Source organism: Nicotiana tomentosiformis, chromosome 8 (genome assembly GCF_000390325.3).
Source record: "Nicotiana tomentosiformis chromosome 8, ASM39032v3, whole genome shotgun sequence".
In the NCBI taxonomy this organism is placed as follows: domain Eukaryota; kingdom Viridiplantae; phylum Streptophyta; class Magnoliopsida; order Solanales; family Solanaceae; genus Nicotiana; species Nicotiana tomentosiformis.
In genome coordinates this window covers 122696031-122720886 of record NC_090819.1, presented here as the reverse complement: position 1 = coordinate 122720886, position 24856 = coordinate 122696031, and the positions used below count along the sequence as shown (strand labels likewise).

At 33.9% G+C, this 24856-nt stretch overlaps 2 protein-coding genes and 1 long non-coding RNA gene across 3 annotated transcripts; 1 reads left to right on the top strand and 2 right to left on the bottom strand.

Annotated features, from left to right (window-relative positions):
* Positions 1–6516: 6516 nt before the first annotated feature.
* On the bottom strand, positions 6517–20382 carry LOC138896957 (uncharacterized). The gene is made up of 2 exons (XR_011410602.1): positions 20030–20382; positions 6517–6786 (listed from the first exon to the last, which is right to left on the bottom strand). It is a non-coding gene; the product is annotated as an uncharacterized lncRNA (long non-coding RNA).
* Positions 13256–14597, bottom strand: LOC104104590 (14 kDa proline-rich protein DC2.15-like). The gene has a single exon (XM_009612723.4). It carries the CDS (start codon positions 14016–14018, stop codon positions 13605–13607), a length of 414 nt encoding a protein of 137 aa, XP_009611018.1. The 5' UTR covers positions 14019–14597; the 3' UTR covers positions 13256–13604.
* Positions 19072–19576, top strand: LOC104088586 (pEARLI1-like lipid transfer protein 1). The gene has a single exon (XM_009593288.4). The coding sequence runs from the start codon at positions 19072–19074 to the stop codon at positions 19477–19479; it is 408 nt and encodes a 135-aa protein (XP_009591583.1). The 3' UTR covers positions 19480–19576.
* Positions 20383–24856: the final 4474 nt, after the last annotated feature.

Below are 24856 nucleotides of genomic sequence, written 5' to 3'. Positions count from 1 at the left end.
TCCTTTTCTTAAACTCCGTGCCGAGTCAAACTAACTTATATAAATTGAAACGGAGGGAGTAATTCAATCTAAATTTAGGATTTAAGTTCTACGCGTTAAATACTTAAAATACTTGGGATTCAACCATTATATTTTTAAGATTATATATTTATATTTATCATTTATTGTAATTTTAATATAGTTTTGTACATACACTTATGTCTCGTGCCAAATATACTTGATTAAGATGAATCTAGTACCGAAAATTCTACCTCCCCTTTGATCAAACCTATTAGAAGCAAATAGAGTGGTAATATATTTATATATCAACATTGTCTTGTCCTTGATTCCCATAAAGTATATCATATAAGTGAGAATTACGTGCATATTTAGCAATTCCTCTGAATCAGCACCTCAATTCATTTTTTTAAAAGCTGTTTGAATATTTCAAAATTGCTGAGCAGATAGATTCAAAAGGGAATCAAGAGAGAAAAAAGAATTATAGTTTGCATATTCTTTCACGAACTCCAAGAGCCAGTCTCCAGACATGAAATGACAAATGGCCGAATCATAACAACTTGAAAATCACTTCTTAAATTGAAGTCCTCACCAATAATTCTTGTTTTTAAATTTTTAGACTAATAAATTAATGTATTATAGAGGAGAGAGAGAGAGAGGAAAACTTGCCCCCTTGGAACAAGTTAATTAGCTGACTAGCTAGAATTTTGTTAGAAATTTTAGTTTATATTTTCATGTTTTATCCACTAGCTAGTAATAATACATGCATGACTAGCTCTTAATTAGTCCATTGATGACCTAAACAGAGTTAGGACCAAAGAAAATTTTAGGGCAAAGCTTGTTTTTATCTGTTAAATTAAATTCTGTAGGATGATCTCATTCTATTTGATAGCCTATACAGAATACTTCCAAATAAGAATGGCGTAAGCTGTATATATTTTAATATCAAGAAAACAATAAGAGTTAATCAAGTCATATTGGTGAAGGGTCGTTATGTTAGTTACACATTTTCTTTTGGAGTTATCAAGATCTCAATCTACATATTGTTATATTAGGAAAATTAATTTATTGAAAAGATTAAACAAAAAGATGTCGTATTTAGTGAGCTGCTTATCATATTTAGGGTCGCGTTACATTTTATGACCACAAGAAATTCATATTAACATATATAAAGGACTTTAATTCTAAGTAAAAATTACTACTTTTTTTTCCTTTTTCTTGTAGGACCTTTTACAAACCAAACTTGTGGTTACAATGTCGTTTTAGATTACTTTAACTCAATGTTGACGACCATATTATTCAAGTCACTTTTAATGTGTGGTCTAGTTCTAATTAAGCCTTAGTATTAGTTGAAGTGGCAAAACAGTTGATATTTTGTTTTTTTATTTTTATCCCGAAAAGCAATATAATTTTATGCAAAACTTTTAGCTGATTCTCCTCTTACGTAAATTATATTCATTTTATTAGAGGTTCTAACCTCTTTAACAATATAGGTTACTCGTGTCGTTATTATTGTTAGAGGTGGATAAAGCACAAGTTCAGTGAATTCTAATTAATATATTCGACACGAAGCATCGGTATATATTATAAACAATTACTAAAATTCTAAGAAGTATTAAATAGAATCCATAATACTAAAAGTATAAATAAGTTTATTGATAAAAAACTTATCAGGTTTAAATCCCGTATCAATTCCAAATTATACAAAAAACCTAAGTGTCTTGTCTTTGATGAGTCTTTGGACCATTTATTTATCATTTACTAAAACCATCACAATAATCAAGATTTTGGTTTATCAACTAATGCACGTGAGATTTCGGGAGAAGAGTTGTTTTCACGTAAGTTAGGCGACGGTAAATATAGGATACTACTAATTCATAAACCCCTTAATTAAAAAACAAGTAATTATCAACTCCAACAATAATTAAATGGACTTTATCCATTTGTGAAGCTGAAAGGGCAACCATAGTATTATTTCTATATTGGGGATGAATTTCTAGGCAAAATTTAATGTTTTTGCACTATATGGGAAAGTATTATCCTAGGCAGGTCATTTTAGTAGAATAATTAGCGTGCAATTCGCATCTTGTCTCTCCCTCTAATTAACCTGCCATTGCAACCCATAGATGTTGGTATTTGTCTGTCCAATTATTCATTTTTTTGCAACAATCTAGCAGCTTACTGTAATGAATAATTATGTTGACCATATATATTTTTTTTTAGCTAGAGTTGGTATGATATTGTTTCTTCATACAAAAAAATATCTTTTTTCATCATGATTTGTAACGTGATTCAATGTTTGCCTAAATTTGAAGCAGGTCCGAGTTTCCTTTTCTCAATTTCAATGGTCTGATTCACACATTCCACTTTCATTTACTATTTCTTTTTCTAGTCATTCATGTTCGAGTTTCCTCTTGGCTAAATAAAAACTTTCGAGTTTTCTCTTCTCAAGAGGCAACTTTCCCATTTCTTAACGATCCGTGATCGATTTTCCACATTTCAAAAACGTTAAACTTCTCTTTGTAATAATTATATATACTTAATTATGAGTTTACAGAATTAGAAAAGATAACACAAAAGTGTACGATTAACTAGAATCTAATTAATTATAAAGATACGCACATCTCTTTGGCAAGATTAAAGTCCCTCTCTCTATACCGAGTCAATAAGTGAGAAGCTAATCGTTGTAAAATTTAATCTTGAAATACTCTTCCTTTTTCGAGTTTTTTTTCCCCTATTTAATCGTTGTAAAATTTAATCGTTGTAGCTGGCTGTTTTTGTTAACTCAAAGACTTATTTCAACTAGTAGGTGTAATAAGCCAGAGCTAACACTTTGTGTGGATGGTTGTTACCTGTCGTATTATTTCGTATTGTTACTTTTAATACAATGTTTGTTTGATTGTTACTTAAATTTTATTATATCGTATCACTAAATTCGTCGTTACGTAACGACGAAAAGTACTACTTTATGGAACGATGGATTTGGTGTAGTACCTTTACCCTACCTTTTTATATAATAATATTTTCTCGTACCTTACTTTATTTTTTAAAATAATAATATTACAAGTTATTTTTCATATTATTGGTGCATGACATTATGAAATAACGACAATCAATACAATTTATCCAAACATTGTATACATCAAAACGATACAGTACAATATAATACTATACAATATATAATGAAACGAGACATATATAACGACCATCTAAACAAGACGTAAATGGAATGCAACCTCATAATCCTCCAACTTTTTCTTTCTTATTTTGCTGAAATGGAAATATTTTGTGTGCGTAAGTATAGTCAACCCTCTCAATAACAGTCTCGTTTGTTCCAATATTATTTTTTGGCTTTTATAGTGAATAACTGTTATGCACCTATAACAACATTTAACGTCTAAATATTTTTTGGCTATTATAGATAAAAATTATCCAAAAATCAATTATTTTTTCTTTTATAATGTTACATATAAAAGATAAGAAAATTATTCAAATTTAAAATCTCAAAAGATTTGCATATTTTAGTAGTTAAATATTGAAGAAAGCTAATACATTATTAATAAATTCATAACTAAAAGTATAAAGATTTAAACTCCAAGGAAGACATTTTAAAGCTACTTAAAAAAATAATTTTTTTCAAGATTGATGGAAGAACTTTATAATTGTAGCTTGTTTTATAGATTTTATTTTCTTACTATCGATATAATGCTTGAATTGGCGAAGATTCATGTCCAAATTTTCAGCAAAAAGGTATTCAATAGTTTTCCCTTGAAGACAATCTAAGAGCTTAACAATTATTATTTTTTTATCTAAATATTTTTTTGGAATTTGTCCAATAGAAAAGATATCATGTACAAATCTTCAAATCTTATATCTTAAGGAAGATACAAACTTTGTTTGATGGAAAGATTGTGTGCATATTTTTAGAATTATTATTAGTAATCTTAAAGATTCTATATGACTGTTATAGAGAGGTAATTTTACAAAGAGCATTCTGCTATAAATATGGATGTTGCTTTTATAGGTAAAAAGTTGTTATAGAGAGGTAAAATATAACTTAAAAAATCAAGGAAAACTTAATCTTTTAAAGATACCGTTATAAAAAGTACTCACTTTAGTACATAATTGGATTTTTGTAATATATGTGGTCCCTAAGCAGTCTTGTACAAAGGCTGTTACAAACAAAAAGGGAAGGGAATCGTAGTTCAAAGAATCTTCAAAAACATCTAAATTAGGTCCCCTCTTGCATTCTCCAATATGTGCCTTGGCTTGAATTATTGTAACTACTAGAGTCAAATTAGTCAAAGAAAAAGATGAATCAATCTCCAAAAAAAATAGTGATAAATGAAACACTTACTTTTCCAGGATTGTAACCCACTGATTTATATTTTCATCTTGGCCGAAGAAAATTCTAGTGATCATATGGTCAATGACACAACTCGTTTATTGATTTGATCCGTTTTAATCTGACCAAATCTAGCCCAACTCGTCCATTTAATACACGTACTCTTGATTCCATGGTCCTCTCTCTATTCATTTAGAGCTAGCTTTATATCAAGAATCACAAAGTGAATTCAAGTTTTTCCTTTTAAAACAATGCTAAAAATACATTTCAGCAGTTTTTTGGTTTAACAATTATACTATTTACTAGTCCCCAACTGGAAAATGACATCAAGAAATTAGAAAAATTAACTCAAATAACCGTCAGCACAACTGTTTAAATTAAAAATAATCAGTGGATGTATATGTATAATCGGTGCATATTATATATGTATATACCGAATAAGAAAAATAAACAGTGAATTCGATCGGTTATTTGGCGTAGAAATCCCAAATTATTGTTATCATATCCAATATAGCCCTAGGCTTGAATTATTGTGATTCGAAGAATCAGAATCTTAATTGATGTGGTCATCAGTGCATTCAACTTGGAACTAAAATTTCTTTGATCAGTTGGTGTGCCATTTTGTTTTTGATAGACTTTGAGCCACGAGACAATGGCAGTATGCAATTTGTCAATTAGCCTTTGTTGTCTATTTTTGCCAATTTGCACCTCAAAAGCGTTTACTTCTACTCTGTGTGGGTCTAAAACTCTCTCAACTTCATTTCCTATATATTTCAACTTCAATTTCTTGCTCATTTTCATGACTTTTTGTGAACAAATAGTAGTTTGTACAATCCCTAGCTAAGCTATTAGGTGGAAACTTATTTGCAAAAATATCTCAAGTAGATTGTCTGACGAAGTTTGACTCTTACACAGACAAATGGAATTATTGCCAAGTTAAACAATTAATTTAATGTGTATTTTGTCCCAAAGAGACAGCTTAATGACGACAGTGGTTGAAGTACTCGAATTGCAGATCACAATTATTTTCAGTGCCAAGTGACCCTTGGTCACTGCTACATAGTTGAGTCTTTCTTTGTTTATGTGAAAAACGAAAGATTCTCAAACAAAGACAATGGAACGGGCTAGTCAGTTTTCGGATTGGTAATCGAAAAATAACAAGCATTTACAAAGTCATTGAAAAACAGCGACTGTTTTGCGGAAACACGGAAAGTTCCAATATAGTATTCAGGATTATGGAGCTCCTGCGTATAAACTTCCAGCATATTATGTTGGAACTCCAACACATTATGAAATTCAGGCACATTATACTGGAAGCTCATATGTAAAAAAAAAAAAAAAATTCGAACTCCAGCATATTATGCTGGAATATTTTCAAATTTTAAGTATGTTTTTGCACAGATTTTATCTTTACATGAAAAATAGCTAAATTTCGATTATTTTTAAAACTGTGACTATTTTTCAATTACAAGTTGTAAATTTGGCTATTTTTTTTCCCCCTTAAGAATTCCTAAGAAATATAGGCCTAGCAGCAAAAGTCACACCAACTCCACTGTTCATGGGCCAATACGAACTGGGCCTACTCTTGAGATGTGCTATCATCGGTAGCATGACTCCTGATCCCAAACATACACTCTATAACTAAGATGTAGTATTATTTACATGAATATTATAAAATAATTATGCATTATGCGAAATTTTCACCCATTTCCCCTTTTTGTATCAACCGTTTAGTAAATGGCTCTCTTTTTATTTATTTGTATATGCTATTCACCATATCGAAACACATTCTTCCATAAAGTCAATAGTAGAACATTCAAAAACAAATTTAACAGACTGAAATATAAAGTAAATCGTAAGTTGTGGAAAAAAGCAAAAAAAGAAATGAACAAACTGATTTCTTTCATTCACCGCATCTTTTCTTGTTTATACGATCAGACTCTGCATTTATTTTATTTGTTTTGTAATTTAGTTAACGAAAGAGTTCTACTATAAAATTTCTAATAAAGTGGCACAAAAATTGTAACCCGGGATCCAGAATTTCGGGAAAAAAAGAAAAATGGAGTATCTTGAGAGACTGTCTTTCCTAATTGACTTGTAAATGGCGTTTTACACTCCTTTGGACATATGATGTCGTTTAACAGTAAAGTAATCTTTTTTTGACCAGGAAAAAGGAAGAGGTAAAGAACCCTTTATTTAGAGTAGCGACGACAAAGCTATATATGAAAAGAATTACTCAAATAATAAGATATATATTGTCACAATTTCAGAACGTAAAAACAAATTGAGGCAGCTTTGGCACCGGCATTAATTTTGTTTGGCATGAATATATAAGATTCATCTAACCCTGACCAACTCTGTTGTTTAGTAAACAAGTTGCTTGTAATCGGAAAAATATGATCCACTAGAATGCTTGCAGTAGGGACAAAGAAAAAAAAATCTACCTGCAAATAATAGAACAAAAAATATTACTCCTATCCATTTGATGCAGATTCAATTCACGGGTGATACATACATACATACATACATACATAGAGTGTGTGTGTGGGGGGGGGGGGGGGGGCTGTAAACCATTAGAGCCAATAGAAATAAAGGTGGTTTCATGGATACTGGTTTGTGAGTGCCTCCTTGCATTACATGCAGATCCAAAATTTAAATTTTTTGAGTTTTCATATCAGCCTCAAGTTAATGTACAATACTCCCTCTGTTTCAAGTTAGATGACACACTTTCCTTATTAGTCTTTTCCAAAAAGAATGACACAATGACACATTTCTACAATTGAAAATAATTCAACTTTAAACTCTTCATTTTACCTATTTTACCCTTAATGAGAACCTTTTATAACCACACAAAGGTCATGGCTCAACAAAGTTTTTACCCCTTAACCTTGTAAGACCACAAGTTTCAAAAGTTTTTTTTTTCTTTTCTTAAACTCCGTGCCGATTCAAACTACCTCATCTAAATTGAAACAGAGGGAGTAATACTTAAGTTTATTATAGAATTGTTGGGCTAAATCTTAACATGATGTGATATTATCTGCTTTGGGCCAAGCCCAAACGATTTTTTCCAAAAGGTCTCACACAATTAAGAGATCCTTACACCTTATAGGTAGGCTCCCAATCGTTTCAGCTTTCATACCCCCAACAATCCCCTCGAGGTCCGTCACCGCGATCCACAAGTCTTCTCCTCGAACTAAATACCACGTGAGCTATTATTACGATCCGCGGTCAATTTTCAAAATTCACTTTGTGTGACTCACTCATCATAGTATTTATGGCAACCTAGGCCCGCAACTAGATCGTAAGGGGAAATAAAATGAGTCCCACACTATCACTCACCACTAATAATCTACAGCTAAACCTACCATCACGATTATTAATTCCATATACAACATGGCATATATGGAACCTCTGTAACCTATTTATCTTTAAACACCACCCACACACCTCGAAAATTCAGCAATTAATTTTTCAACCAGCTGGATATATTATCCAGGAAAAGACACAAAAATCGACCATCACACCCATGTATAAAAAATGGCACCCACAAACAAATGGGGTTATTAAATTAAAAACCGACGGATCTTCTGAAGGACGCCCCCCAGAAATGGAATAGGCAGAGTTTTTAGAAATGATACATGCAATTGGATACTTGGATTCATGGGCGCAAGACCCACAGGAAACTCTACATATATGGAATTATGTGCACTACTACAAGGACTACAATTAGCATGGCATCATCACTTCGTTCCATTAGAAATCAACAAGGATTCCACAGAGGTAATATCTATGTTAATTAACAACCACAATTTGCACTGCTCATCTTTGTTGCTGGAATGTAGGTACTTGCTACGCCAACTAGGTAACATGTGCATTACGCACACATACAGGGAGCAGAATCGTGTTGCAGATAAATTTACACAATATGGAGCCACACAAAACTCACCGGAGCACTCTCATTTTGCACCAACCACCAAACTTTTTGAATCAACAAATTAGGGATGATCAACTGGGCATTGCCTACTTAAAAAACACAACGATGTCTACATCAACAAACAACATGTATTTTTGTATTACTGAACATGATAGTGGCAATAATATTGTAGCACCTCCTAGGAACCATTTGAATGGTCAGGACACTACTTCTTTTTGTAACAATCTGCAAAGCATCCACGATGCTCCTTGTATTGGCACTCATCTTTAATATAATATAATTTCGTCTGTTGACAAAAAAAAAACTACTTACCTTAAAAAGAGTCTCTCTTTGCTAGAACAAGTTGATAAAGTTCATTTCAAATGGTTATAGTTAATTATTTTTCTATTGATCAGTCAAAGGTTGAAAGAGCTAGTCGATCATTATAATCATTTATAGTCTGTTTGGCCAAGCTTCTCTCAAAGTCAAAAGTATTTTTTCCCCCAAAAAATACTGTATTTCCTCAACTTGAGGTAATGGTGGGCGTCGGTATGTCGGTTCGGTCGGTTATTATGAAAGTACGATTCGGTTTATCGATTTTCGATTTTGTAATATTAATAACCAAATCAAACTAAAGTATTTACGGTTCGGTGCGATTTTTTCAAAGTTCGGTTCGGTTATTTTCGATTTAGTTTTTCGATTATTAACGGTTCAAGATTTTTATATCTGGATTTACTTCCAGTGGTCATAAACTTCCAGGGTTTTTTGCACAATATAAAAACTGGGCAGTGGGCATAACGTTGTAGCATCCAAACATGAACAAAATAATAATTGTTAAAGTTAAACCTTAAACCCTACGGAAAGCATTAAAATACGAAACAGTGAGAGCGTGAAGAACTTCTGTATCAGTTATGGGTTTCTTCTCAATTCTCCCATTTTCTCTTACTCTGAAATATGCAATTTTGCTCCTATTTTATCAATTAACACATTGAAATTATTGGGAAATGTTCAGAGTTGCTGCAGCTGTTGCTTCATCAATCAGGTATTAACCTTTCAAGTCCACTAGCAACATGAACAAAATAACAATTAACAAAATAACAATTAACTTCTGGCAGCATCCACTAGCAGGATTTCACAATATAACAATTAACCTTTCAAGTCCAAGAAGCTAGCAATATACGAACTACTGGATTTCACAAACAAGCTAACCTTTCAAGTCCAAACAGAACATAGAAAATTGTTGAGAGATTAATGAAACCCGTCAAATCCATGTTCCTATTTAACAAAATAACGTAGCATAGAAAGGGATCAATATAAGAAAGTTACATGCTGACTTTAACTTAGCGGAATAATCAATACAAAAAATTTTCACCAAAATCGAATGAGCTGAGGAATAGAGGAAGAAAACTGAAAAGGAACTCAGAACTCAGAAGAAGTCGCACTAACCTAAGGAAGAAGGATGAGCGACGAGCTGAGGAAGAAGGTGTCATAGTCGAGCTGAGGAAGAAGGCAGCAGTCGCACAGAGGTGAGAGGAACCCTAAATCTAATTTTTGATTTAGGTTTGGGAACGTATCAGACTATCAGTAAGACTAAGTCTTAGGTTTGGATAAATTGGGTGGGCTTCAAATGGGTATTGGACTATTGGGCTTCAGCCTTCAGATGGGTAATAAGTTTTGAACTCTCAAAAGAACCCGTATATTCAAACCTATTTTTCTCAACTAATACCCAAAATTTTGGTTTTTCGGTGTAACCGAAAATCGAAACACCAAAACCGTAAACCGCACCAAAAAATTGAAATTTAATAATTTAAAAACTATACTCCGACCGAATAACCGAAATCGAAAAATTAAAATTCATGGTTCGGCGGGTTTTTTCGGTTCGGCCGGTATTATACCCACCCCTAACTTGAGGTATTTGACCAAGCTTTTTCGGGGAAAAAAAAAGTACTTTTGGGAAGAAGCATAAGCAATTTTAGAGAAACAGAAAAAAAATAGTTTCTCCCTAGAAACAGAAGCAGTTTTGACTTTTATTCTTACCAAAACCCTTAGAAAAATATAGTAGATACCAAAATAACCTTACTTATATTAAACCTAATACTTAGAATTAGAGATTATATTATTGAGAAGTCTCTTAATATATAAATATGATGAATAATTTTTTGATATATTTAAATTATCTTAAAAGAATCAAAGCTTTTCAATTTATTTTCATGTTTTACATAAATAAAATGAAAAAGACTTTATTATTATCTTTAATAATAAATATCAAACATTATTTATATAATATTAGTTGTTAAGTAAATCTTTTTATGTCTTTATTCGTAATTTGATATTTAAAAGCACATTTTAAAGAGTTTGGCCAAACACAAATTATTGCTCAAAATTGCTTTTCAGATTGATTAGCCAAATACAAACAACTTCTCTCCAAAAGTACTTTTCTGAAAAGCACTTTTGAAAAAAATACATCTCAAAATAAGCTGATTTTTCCAACTTGGCCAAACAGACCATTAGACGGAAAGAAACAAATAAAATGTGTTTTTTTTTCTTTTTAACTTCTTTACTCCTATTTAACTTCTTTTTTTTTTCTTTTCTTTTCTCTTTATATATTTTTTTGTTTTTCTTGTATAAAGAAAAAGAAATGGACATTATTTAACACTAATACTCTTTAAAGGAATATATATTTTGTTAACACTCTAAGTTCTATTCTCCAAATTCCAGTGACTTTTTAGACCAAGCTTAACTTTTTTTATTTGATGACTCTGTTCCTCTGTTTTTCTTCTTCTCCCTTCTTTCTCTCCCCAAAAATTAATTTATGAAAGAGAAATGAGAGACAGGTTCTCCTCTCTTAACTTTTTCTCCTCTTAAAAACCATGAAGATCCACAAATACAGTTCTCATGAAATGACACTTACCGGAATTAAAATTCAATTCTTGCTTGTATTTTAGGTCCAAAATTATGACATATGATTAAATTACCCTTATATTTTCCTTAAATAAGTAATTAATGACAGTATGCCTTCTTGGTATAGAAAGAGTAAAATTGCATGGAGAAAAAAGTTAATATCGTCTTGATTTTCTAAAATAACAAATATTTAAAACAATTTTCTCACTGACATATAAAAAGGATTGGAGGTAGTACTTTTCATTTGGGTCATTTTGATCATTATTCCATACTAAAATGGACTAAGCAATTTAAGTTTTATATTAAAAGCTAGATATTAGAAAGGTAGACAAAAAGTATTAGATGTAAATTTCATTCATATAGAAGTTGCAAAAAGAGCACCTTTAAGGGGTGTTTGGTACGAAGGAAAATGCTTTTCATGGAGAAAATATTTTCTTGGAAAATGAATGTTTTTATCACTTATTTTTTCTTGTTTGATTAGTGAGTGAAAACTTTTTTCGGAAAATATTTTCTAATGTTTGGTTAGAGAGTACAAATATTTTTAGGAAAATATTTTTTTATGCTACTTTCCTCAACCCACCTTTTCCAAAATTCTCATGTTTCTATACTCCTCCCCCTCAAGAATTTATTTATTCCTTTCAAAATTCACATAGCCCAAAGGAACTAATGTTTTACTTTTTTTACACAAAACAAACGTCGAAATTTGAATTCGATAACTAAAAAGAATACTTTATTTTGTTGAAAAAGAAAATATCATTTCTGCAACATGAAAAGAAATTGCTCGTTTTGTTAAATGAAATAAAACACTTTTTCTACATCATGAAAAGAAAATACTTTTTCTATATCATGAAAAGAAAGTATTCGCTTTGTTAAAATGAAAGAAAATATTTTTTCTACATCATGAAAAAAAAGTACCCGTTTTGTTGAAAAAAATGTTTATTCTATTGCAGGAAAAGAAAATACTTAGTTTGTTGAAATGAAAGAAACTACTTTTTTACCTCATGAAAAGAAAGTACTCGTTTTGTTAAAATGAAAGAAAATACTTTTTCAACATCATGAAAAAAAAGAGTACTCGTTTTGTTAAATGAAAGAAAATACTAAGTACCATTTTGTTGAAAAACAAAACTTTATCTATAACATGAAAAGAGAAGTACTCTTAATAATAGTTTTATTTAGGGTGAGTGTGATGTGGTGGGTAGGGGTAGTGCAGGGATGGATTGGTGAGGATGTAGAATAGCGTGGAGAAGGTTGAAAAAGAGTTTTGGAAAATATTTTCCTCCAATTGAGGGAAAATGAGTTCATGAGAAAAATATTTTCCAAAACCTTTAAAGCTAATCAAACATGGGAAAATTGAAAAATATTTTCCGGAAAATATTTTTCTTCATACCAAACACACCCTAAGGGGCCGTTTGGTACGCAGGATAAGGTGGGATAAGGTAAGAGATTAAATTTATACCACGTTTGGTTGATGGTATAAATATATCCTGAGATAAATTTATACTATCAACCAAACATGATATAAATTTAATCTCAGACTTAATATTGGATATCCCACCTTATCCCATCAAACTTGGGATTATTTTATCCCACCTCCCAGGTGGAATAAATTAGTCCAGGGATTATAATTCTGGGATTATTATCCCGGGATAACTTAGTCCGTGTACCAAAGGATCCCTAAATGTCATTTAAAATTACTCACTTAGATTAAATCTTGTGAAGCAAAAGAGTCTATGTTGGGATAGAAGGAATAAAGACGATTTCTTCTTTGTAGGCATCATGCACCCGGAAACTAATTAGACCATTCAATGAACAGTAGTCTGTTCTGTGGAGTTTGGGCACTATTTTTTATTAATTCGCTTAAAAAATAACATATTTTAATAAGAAATTTTTATAATCACATAAATGCCATATATGACATGTTTAATACCATAAATTTCAAAAAAAATTATATCCACAGGAATATTTATTAGAACAAGCAAAATGAAACGGAGAGAGTAACTCCTAGGATATCAATTATCGTGCCCTAATCTACTTGTTCTCCCAACCCATTGAAAATAGCAGCAAGAAAAGATACACAAATTAAAGAACTTAGAAGCCACTTGTGAATCAGAAATTCATCAAGTCAATAAAGGAAGCACTAGTGAATTACAAAGGAGATGGAAGAACAATCCCTTCGTACGAATTATCAAGTGCTCATTCCTAAGTCCTAACAACAAAGAACTAAAATAGAACATGAACTTCAACAAACTAAAATAGAAAAACAAATTCCTCTAATGCTAAAACAACAAAGGGAAATAATTCATCAAACATACAAGCAATGGGACTTTAATCACCACAGAAAATGAAGAAGTCATCACAAAATATTTTTCGTGCAAAACCAAATGGTCGTTAAGAATAGTCCTGTCACTAAAACTTATTCGTGGCGACTCAAAAGAGAAGCATTATAGCTTAGGCACAAGTGAAGTCAGATGGTAGACTTTTCCCACAAGTATTAATAAGCAAGCTTAGTGCAATGGGAATATCAATGTTGATTCCAAGAATGTTGGCTTTCAGTGCAGTGCAAAGGCAAACTGCAGCTTCAAGATCCAAAAGTCCACCTAGTACGGAACAACAAGGCATGTCCGGTGGGGTTCCGATGACGGCTCCGACGGGTCCGTTCAGCACCTTGGCACAGACACCTAGTTTTAGGGCATCTCTTGGGCAGTGTCCCTTTGATGGGCTAGGGTTAGGATTTGGGTTCGGGTTCGGATTTGGTTTTGGAGTTGGTGGATTATTGCAGCCACTCCAGCAGCCACTTACAAGGGTAAAGAAAAGAATGTTAAAAAATAAAAAGAGAGTAACTAAGTTTCTCTTTGAATCCATAACGAAACAGAGGATTTATGTTTTGTATGAGTACTATTTTTTAGGTTTAGCGTAGAGAAAATGAAGTGCGTATTTATAGGCAAATTCGCGGAGGCATATGAACCCTAGAATTTGGCATGCATGCAGACATGTGAACTAATGCTAGCCTGGAATAAAGGTATCAAATAATTTAAAGCAGAGAGATTCTGGCTCAAATTACTTCGCATAACTTTTGTCTAGACATTTTCTTGAAAGTTTGTTGTTTTAGTGGGCTGGTATTTTATCAATTTTGGGGATCACAAGACCGACCAATAGGTACAGAAAACACACCCGTGACTACCCAGTTGGCCTTGTAGTTCGTGTCATTCTTTCTAAATTGCAGATTTCATCCACTTGAACGAATGATGCAGTGCTTCAACAAATAGGAGTATAGTTTTCAAATTATTATTTTCTTTTCAAAATAAGAATACTTTTGTTAGTGTTAGGTCCACAATGGGAGTAGAGGAAGTAAGAGGCAGATGAATGATTCAAGATTTGAAATTCATAAATTTCTACGGCTATTTCAAGTTAACAATAATAACTGAATTTACAATCAAATAGTAATAATTAATAACATACCTAATAGGTCTGAGGAGGATAGTGTGTACGCAGACCTTATCCTTATCGTGTGAAGGTAGAAAAGTTATTTTCAATAGTAATAATTATTTAGTAAATTTTTTAATACGTATACAAAGCTTGTGCAAAAGCTAATGGATTTTCATGAACCCGTATATTACACTCTATACACTCTGAATCAGCCACTGATAAGAAGAACGGAAGGTTCTTGGCAAGGTTTAAACTCTGCTCCACTTTGACAGAAAGAAATTAATACGATTACACTATAACTTTAATTTTGCTTCGAAAAACAGTAGGCTCCATCCTATAAGACATAATTTCCACCAAAAATTTGTCCTGCTTCCACAGGAAACCATGTTCCTATTTGGACCACGCTCATTCTCTCTCTTAAAACATTCTTCGTTGGGGTAGAAAAGTTCTATTGATAAGTTAAAAGATAGTGTATATCTATGCTTCGTTAAAAGCTTTATACTGCTAAGTGTTATCCATTTTCCATTAACTAAAAACAACTTTTGTTCAGTTTGTGAATGATTCAACTAAAAATGTATTTTAACTTAATGCATGTGAAAATCTTATCTTGCTGGAAATCAAATTTCAGAATACAACCACACTCAACCCTTAAAATTTCAATAAAAGAACTTCTAAAGTTAATGACCATATTGATATCGTGCAGTGGGTGTACAAACCGAACCGGAAAACCGCACCAAACCGAAAAGTCAAACCAACCCGATTAAAAGACCCGACTAGGTTTGGTATTGAGTAAAAAAACGCGAACCAAACCGATATATAAATATATAATTTTAAGACTTTATATAGAATTTTATTTAAAAGATCTCTAGAAATATTTGAGATCCTCTCATGGGATATAATATTTAATAGAACTATAAAGTGCATTCATTTTTATTTACTTTAACTAATAGATTGTATCACTTTCTTATTATGTGTTATTGAAATGCGTTAATCATCTCTTTGTTCTTTCATATTCATATGTCAAGATTTATTACATTTTTTCGAATTTGAAGTGGTATTTTGGATAATCTAAAATTACATAGAACATATCATTATTTAGGTATTATATTTAATTATTAAATTTGGTTAACCCTGCATCAACCAAAAATTATTGGTAGACGACTAAGAAAATAAACTATTATGTGTTACTAAAAACAATTCTCCCGTAAGATCACTTTAATAGATCATATGTTTGTTTTTATTTTTTATTTTTTTAGTAAACATATATTCACTTATCAAAATTTTATCTATAACTTTAATAATGCAAGATTGAAATAATATTCATGTAACAAAATAAACCTGAAAAATCCGACAACCAAACCAATCCAAACCGATATAATGGTTTGGTTTGGTTTTGATAAAATGCGAACCAACCCGGTCCATGTACATCCCTATCGTGCACCACACCCCTATTTTTTTTTTTTGGGGCGGGGGGGGGGGGGGGAGGGGGGGGGTCTTATTTTATATTTACAGTTAAAATTTGTTTTACATAATTGCAGTACATAAAATTGATTTATAAGTAGTTGTTTATAATAATCACTACCAACTAAAAAGTTCCTTATACTAGTGGTTTTTGGTGTCAATGGTAACAGCTCGTAGGAACTCAGTCATACAATCCCAGTTTTGAGTTGGAACCAATGAATTTTTTTATGGCTAATTTAATAAACTTCTTCTGCGGCCCGGTTTTGAATTTTGTTAAAAGCGTAGGAGCCCAATATTTTACAGAAGAATTAACCTAAATAACCACCCGCCCAAAAAATAGCAATGTATAATCCATATATAATGTGTATAATCATGTATAGTAAGTTTAAAATCTATGTATACCAAAAAGTAAAAAGTGAATCTGACCGATTATTTGTATAAAGATATCTTTTATAACGGAGTGCAGGTCCTTTGCAAGCTTATAGGAAACCCCAATTTAGTGGAAGAATTAACCTAAATAGCCGGCAATCGAACTGCTTAAACTTAAAATAGCCAGCAAATGTATAGTATATATGTGTATAAGAGTGTATAATTTATGCATATCGGCTAAAAAAATAAATAGTAAATCTGCCGGCTATTTATCCCATTTTTGTTTGGGTCCAGTTTCGATCAGGGCTATCTTTTTTGGAATTTTTACACAAATAGCCAGCCATATTAATTATTTACCTTTTCTAGCCATATACATACATTATACATAATTATACACATTTAATATATAAATTATGCATATAATATACATTCGCTGGCTATTTTTAGTTTAAGTTCTAGAATGGGCGGCTATTTGGGTTAATTCTTCATCTTTTTGCTCCAAAATGGCCCATTATCAACCCGTAGATATTAGGCCCAATAAACTCTCCACACTTAACGCTGCTTTTGACTGATCCTAGATTAGCCACTCTTTCAAGTGAAGCAATGTTACACAAATGCATTTCTCATAAATTAGTCTGAAGACGAAAACATATTATTTCACCAGCAAGTAACGCATGAAGTATATCAATATTCTAAACTATGATAAAGTTCCAAAAGTTAAACTTCTTCCATTTGTTTTTAGAATTATTTAAGATGAGAAATACTACAAATGCTCACACATAGTGCTACGGTTGCATTTATCGGTAGCATCTTAGTCGAATTCCTTTATTTTGCAGGCAACACGTAGATTCAGTTGGGTCAATTTTACAGAACAAAACAAGTATAAGATTACGGTAATCAGTTTGTACAATTTTATAAAAACCGATGGTGCTGGAACTAAGAAAGGATTTGTTTCCTGGGCATCAAATATTGTATAAACAGATGTAAGTTTTGGTTGTCATAGGAGCAAAACGAGTTTTTGTGAGTCAATACTGACCACTAAAACTAATATTCCCCCGTTTCAATTGATATGCGCAATTTGACTGAGCATGGAGTTAAAGAGAGACAGACTTTCTGAACGTCCAGTCTAAAATATATCGTGAGATTTCTGTAGTTATGAAAACATGTCATTAAAAGTAAAATGGCGAGTGTAAAATTATTATTTTTTCAAATTTAGAAATGTGCAATTCTTTTATATGCCCTAATAAGAAAATATGCAACATAAAATGGAACAAATAGAATAAGAGAATATGCAACATAAAATGGAACAGAATCAAGCTCTCGTGTTCTAAATTATACTTGGTACGAGAGATGGTTCCACTAGAAATATTTTTTTCAATAAATAAACAAGAGTAGTTTAGTCAGTATAGACACAAGAAAACATTGTAGTAACTACAATAATTTGACGTGGGGATCTTTGGCCACATTCAATAGAAGAATAATTTTAATCTTATTAAAGTTCTGGTGATCCCACTTGCACTTTCTTGTGTAGCCCGTGACTAGATTATTAAACTATAGTATGCCAAGATCAAATTTTAAGCTTAGATGGCTAGGGCTTCACCCTTCCTTGTCAAGGTTTGCTCAGATTGACTTTGGTTTTCTTTTGGGTAACGCTCTGGCATTCTTGTATTACGGGGATTTTCTTTCATACTTTGACATTCAAACATGATCTCCTATATGAAAATCATGGCATCTAGGCTCTAGCAAGCTCAAATTGGTTTACCAAGCTTTTAGAAATAGACAACAAAAAAGGTTATTTCATTGTTGATTATGCATATAACTTACTCCCTCCGTCCCAATTTATGTAGATATTTGACTAGGCATGAAATTTAAAAAACAAATAAAGGAAAACTTTTGAAATTTGTGATCTAAAACAATCCATACAAAATTGTTTGGTTAGAAATTATCTCATTAAGGGTAAGAAAGTTAAAGTACAATTATTACTAAATAGAGAAAGGTATCATTCTTTTGGGACTGACTAGGAAGGAAAGAGTGGCGGTATTAAAGGAAGAGTTGTACCTTTTTGCTCCTTTTGAAAGCTCATTTCATACATCCATGTAAAGGGGAGTTATCCTACTTCTGGCCAATATGTAGTCTTAGCTGCACACTCTATATATGGCATTTGCCACTTTGTAGCTCGAATCAAGAGGTAAGGCCATAACCACTACTTGTACTCTCTATATTTTGATCTATGATATTTTCACCCAAGAAACACTAGGGTGATTTTTCCTTTTTTAAAAAAAGGGTCTAGCTAGTGTGCGATAAACTACATAACATAATTATGTTTTACACTGTCAGCATGCATAATATATCATCGATAAAGGTACGAGATAAATCAATTACTAGAATTTTAATATTGAAACTCAACGTGGAACATTGAAACCAGAAATTCCTTCTTCACATACCTCCAAGATCTACAAAAATTATTCTTCTTGCCAGCTAAAATTCCTGGCTTACACACATGGTTTTAAGAATGTTTTCTCATCATTCTTTTGCCTCCCTCCTTACATGCAGCCTATAAAAGCAAGCCATTCATCTTTTCATTCTTCATCATCTTAATTCAAAACATTTCTCTGTTATCTCTTTAGCTAGCAAATCTTGCACTAGCTTTGAGATCAAGATGGCCAAGTCACTAGCCCTCTTTCTTGTATTCAATATCCTTTTCTTCACAGTAGTGAGTGCATGCAGCACTTGCCCTGGCCCTAAACCTAAACCTAAACCTAAACCAAAGCCAAAGCCATGTCCCCCTCCTCCTTCTTCTCAAGGTGGCAAATGCCCAACTGATGCCTTAAAACTAGGTGTTTGCGCTAATGTGCTTAATGGTTTGCTGAATGTTACCCTGGGAACTCCACCAGTAAAACCATGCTGCAGTCTTATTGAAAATCTTGTGGACTTGGAGGCTGCTGTCTGCCTTTGCACTGCCCTTAAGGCTAACATTTTGGGAATTAACCTTAATCTCCCTATTTCTCTCAACTTACTTCTCAATGTTTGCAGTAAGAAGGCTCCAAAGGGATTCACTTGTCCCTAAATGGTTCTCTCACTTTTCGTTTTTCTTCTGAAGTTGGTTTGATTTTCATTTGTTTAGCAGTTTGTGATGTTCGATTTATCTCCTGCATTAAACTTCTCGTTAGGTGCAAGGTTGTGGTTTGTTTTGGATTGCTTAGCGTTGGAACAGGCTCTTGAACCGCCAATTGTTTGTATGCCCTTTGGAAATAAATATATTTCTTGGTATGATTTTTGTGCAGTATTCATATGCCTCTCTACTTATGATGTACAAATTTTTGTTTGTTTGGGCCCGATTATTCCATCTTTGGTCTCAGAGGACATATGTCGAGCACCTTGTGGCTTTCATAAAAATCTAACTTTCTCATTCTAGTCCATTTCAGATAACATCCACTAGCTATAACTAAGGCAAAACAGCAAATTTAGTGCTACAAAATCATAATTGAGAGAAAACCGCATCTAGCATTCATCCAAGTTAGAAACTTTTTCTTTTTGGGTTTCCATTTCATTAGAAAATAAGGAAATATGAGATGGGATGAGGACGATCACGTTGTAAATTTAAAAGTTGAACTTACATGAATGTGGCAAATTAAACTGCGAAAGCCTCTGCTTCGTATTCAGCGGTAAGGGCTGCAACAGAATTGAATTATTGAGAGGCTGGATTTGGAGAGACTTAGGACTTTGGAGATTGCCGACGTCGGTTCCGATGTGGTGAGGAGAAGAAGAATTGAGAGCCTTCATTTGAACGAAAACCTAAGAAGATTTCGTGTGGGCGTTTTCTCTGGCATCCTTTTTCTTTTGATTGTCTGTATTTTATTTTTCGGGCTAAAGATGTAATGAGGAAATATTTTTAATTTCCCGACTTAAATCTTAGTGAGACATTAACGAGGACTATCAGTTTTCTTTTTTAAACTCAAGCAAAGACTTTTATTTAATCAGCAATCAACAAGTTTACAATAAAACTAGGAGCATACTTTCAGTTAAAAAAAAAAAGCATAGTTTTTGATTCTCTTACCAAATAATGAGCAACTAGATTTATAAAAAAAAATATATTCCTTCGCTAACTTTCCTATGGTGTAGGAAAATCGTTTATATGATATTTTATAATAACATTTCGACAACTAGTTATCAAGCTTTCTACCTTTGAAAAATCATGGTTTTCTATGCTAAATATGTAAGACTGGTCAAAATTAATGTGCAATCAGGTTTCCTTTGTTGTAATAGATAATTTGTTTTATTTCAAGATTAATTATAAATAATAAATAAAATTCTTTACACGATGTATATCAACTTAAACTCATGTCAACATAGATCAACTGGTGCAAATATTCCTAACACATTTACTTATCATCATTTACCATTAAGCAAATATTTCCTCCTTTTCGCTGTAAGTGAATCTTTTCGGATTACGAAGTCAAACTGATTAATTTTTTGTGTGAATAATATAAATTTTTATACTAAGATAACTTATACCGGAATAGTAATCCTATGATAAGTTATCCCAAGATAAAGCAATAAAATTGATAATCCCAGAATTAATACGGTTTACCCTTAAAATTGGATAATAATTGAATTTGTAAGTAGTTTTAAGGATACGTGGACTATCTTGATACAAATTGATAAATTAGATCGCAATTGAAATAAATAATGACAAAGTAAATGCAAACCACACGAATTAAATAATATCAGCATTGGAAGGTTAGCTACCCTCGAGCTAGGTATGCTTCAATCAGTGTTAGGTTACACAAGAACAGGAGCTTAAAGAGAAATAATAACAATGTATTGCTTTGGGATGCGTGTTACAATATCGCTAATGAATTATCATACCCTCTTTATATAGTAGAGAAATTTTATTTTAGGTACAATTCTATAAAAGGTAAAAATCCCTTGATTAGCTGATTGACGGTTCCTTACTGATACGCACCGAGATTCCCGTCGTAATATTCGACCGGTCACGAATATTTTGGTCTTCTGTTGGTCGTGCTAACAATGTTTCTTCGAGCTCGATCGGGGCTAAGATCGACTCCGGGATCAAGGACTCAATGTTCTCGAAGGCAGGCGTTCTGACCCCGGGTCCTAGCTCGGTGGGACTCGAGATCGATCTTCAGCCCTTGGTTGTCATGTTCCGAGCCTAACCTACCATGTCGTAAGTGAGCTCGATTTCGACTGTGTACAGATAGTCCCCTCATTTTTTGGAGAGTAAACGGCGAGAAACGACATGAGCTTCTGATCCTGACTTCGATACCCCGTGGCAGAAACGATAAAACAGTCAAAACATCTCGTCAGTCAAGTCTTAATGGCATTAAATGCTTGTCAGTTGCTGGTCGACCACTCCTAGATGTGAATCGTCGCTGAAAATTATAAATACCCCCTCATTTGTTCATTCAAACTTTATATTCAAACTTTCTGCCCTCGTTCCTAAGAAATTTTAATATTTCCAAGCACTTATATTCTGGTTACTTTGAGATCTTTTATAAGAACTCTCATTCGTCTTTATCTCAAACCATCGAGTGTACTCTTTTAACTTCCTCTTTTTCCTTATTTCCTCTCCATAAAGAAATGGAGAAAACTTCCAAAACCGTTCCCCAAAAAGAAACTCCTTCTACCTCGCGGCTGGCTATCGAAGAGACCGCTTCACGTACTGCTGTCGAGGAACCATCATCGGAACCTCCTATAAATATGTTCATCCTGGGAGGGTGCTCGGTCATTAGTGATTTTAAAGTCGAAAATCCCTTTTTCGTACCAGGCCAGTGTAAGGAAGTCTCGAGGTATATCTGCTTGATCACCGAGGATATAGTCTCCGAAGTAAAAAAGGATTGTAACTGGGCTGACAAACATGTGGTAGTTCCCGAACCTGACGAAGCCATCACCACCCACGTCGAGGGATTTTGAAGTGTTTACACTTATCCCTTCACGTTGGGTCCCTTGGACCCGATTATCGTCGACTTTTGCAAACGGTACGACGTAACCCTCGGTCAAATTCACCCTTCTTTCTGGAGGATCGTAATCCTCCTACGTTTCTTTGTAAGCAAGATCGAAGGGTGCCCTTTCACTATCGACCACCACATGCGTTTATACAGTCCCCGACTCTACCGGGGGGGGGGGACTGATCAAGCTCGCCCGCCGGGCCAGTAAGGCCCCATTCTTGAGTATCGATAAAGATAGGGATCAAAGTTTGATATTCTGTTTCGTCCGAGTGAGGACCTCAGACTTGATACCTGCCGAGCACACGTCGTTCCCTGAGAAGTTGAACATGTCACGTAAGTATATAATTTTGCTTCCAAGATTTTATTTATCGCCCTTTTCATTTCTTCTTATCGGTGTTATGTGATGGTGCAGTTGTTGCTCATCTCTCGAATGCAGTTCCTCGACTCAAGGAGTGGGTCGAGGGCATCATCTCACAAAGGTCTTATTTCGAGCGCTCATGGGCCAGCTTTCAAAGGGCCTATGTGAGACCCCTTCACACGGTGAGATCTCTTTCATGAGTAATATTTGGTTTCCCTTTTGCATGATCAAGTCCTTACTTGTTTTATTTCTTTATGCAAGTTTACCCAAGGATGTCCAAATGAGGCCCCCATCCGATAGTGACGATTTCCCCATTGAGTCCCCTGCTCCGAAACAGGGTGAAGGAAATGAATGGGGTCGTTCCTTAATAGTAGTATCGCATCAAGTGAATTATGTTCCAGTTGTTCGGTAGTTGCTCACCGTTCATTGTTCTGAGCTTGTAGGATCCTTTACCGGTGATCTAGATAACTTGATAAGGTCCTTCCCAGTTCGGCCCCAGCTTTCCTTCGTTTGGGTTCCGAGTGTTTAGTGTGACCTTCCTTAACACTAAGTCCCTGACATTGAAGTGTCGAAGGTTGGCCCTTCGAATGTAATATCTCTTGATCCGCTATTTTTGGGAGGCCAATCGGACAAGGGCTACTTCGCGCCTTTCATCTAATAGATCTAGGCTCGTGTTCATAGCCTCGTCGTTCGATTCCTTGGTTGCATATCGGAACATGAGACTTGGTTCTACGACTGGTATTAAAGCTTTGGTGTCGTAAACTAGTGAGAACGGGTGGCCCCGATCCCCAGTACTGGACTTCGAGGTCGTACGGTATGCCCATAAGATTTCGGGCAGGATTTCCTTTCATTTTCCTTTGGCGTCGGTCAACCTCTTCTTGAGGTTTTGGAGTATGGTTTTGTTAGTCGATTCTGCTTGTCCATTCCCACTAGGGTGGTAGGGTGTAGATAGGATCCTTTTGATCTTATGATCTTCGAGAAACTTGCTAACTTTGCTGCTGGTGAATTATTTCCCGTTGTCGCACACGATCTCGGTCGGCATTCCGAACTAGCATATGATATGGTCTCAAATGAAATCGATGACTTCCTTCTCCCTGACCTTTTCGTATGTTTGGGCTTCCACCCACTTAGAAAAATAGCTAGTCATAAACAATATAAATTGAGTCTTACCAGGTGCCCACAGAAGGGGGCCAACGATATCCATTCCCCACTTCAATAACGGCCATGGTGACAAAACCGAATGCAACAGATCCCCGGGCTGATGAATCATCGGAGTGTGTCTTTGACATTCATCACATTTTCGTACGAACTCCTTCGCATCCTTTTCCATATCGATCCAGTAGTAGCCGGCTCTGATCACTTTCCGAACCAATGATTCAGCGCCTGAATGATTTCCACATGTGACTTCATGGATTTCCCTCAAAACGTACTCGGTATCCCCTGATCCTAGACATATCGCGAGTGGGCCATCGAATGTTCTTCTGAACAGGGTTCCGTCTCCGGATAGGCAAAACCAGGCTGCCTTTGTATGCACGACCCTCGATTCTTTTGTATCCGAGGGTAATTTTCTGGTCTTTAGATATTCTATATATTTATTCCTCCAGTCCCAAGTTAGGCTCATTGAGTTAATCTAGGCATGTCCTTTTTTCACTACCGATCTCATTAGTTGTACGACTGCCTCCAAGTTAAACTCATCGTCCTCTACCGATGACCCTAAATTAGTGATGGCATCAGCCTTACTGTTTTGATCCCGAGGTACGTGTTGCAAAGTCCATTCTTTTAACCGATGTAATGTTACCTGCTACTTATCCAGCTGTCACACCTTCTTTTTTACGGGGATGAGTTTTTCCAATTTAAGTGAAATTATTTAAAAAATGAATTAATTTATTTTAAGAGTCGCCACTTGGAATGATTGCTTAAGGTGTCACAAGTCACCAACTTATTTTAAAATCCAATTCAAGAAAAGTTGACTCTGTTTAAGTCTGCGAAACACAAAAGACCGGGTAAGAAATTTTGTTAACCCAGGAGAAGGTGTTAGGCCCTCTCAGATTCCGTGATTTTAGCACGGTCGCTTTATCATCACACTCGGCTTAATTAACTGATTAATCGCATGTCTA

Coding starts and splice junctions, on each gene's coding strand:
- LOC104104590 (XM_009612723.4), bottom strand. CDS start 14,018: ATGGATTCAAAGAGAAACTTAGTTACTCTCTTTTTATTTTTTAACATT.
- LOC104088586 (XM_009593288.4), top strand. CDS start 19,072: ATGGCCAAGTCACTAGCCCTCTTTCTTGTATTCAATATCCTTTTCTTC.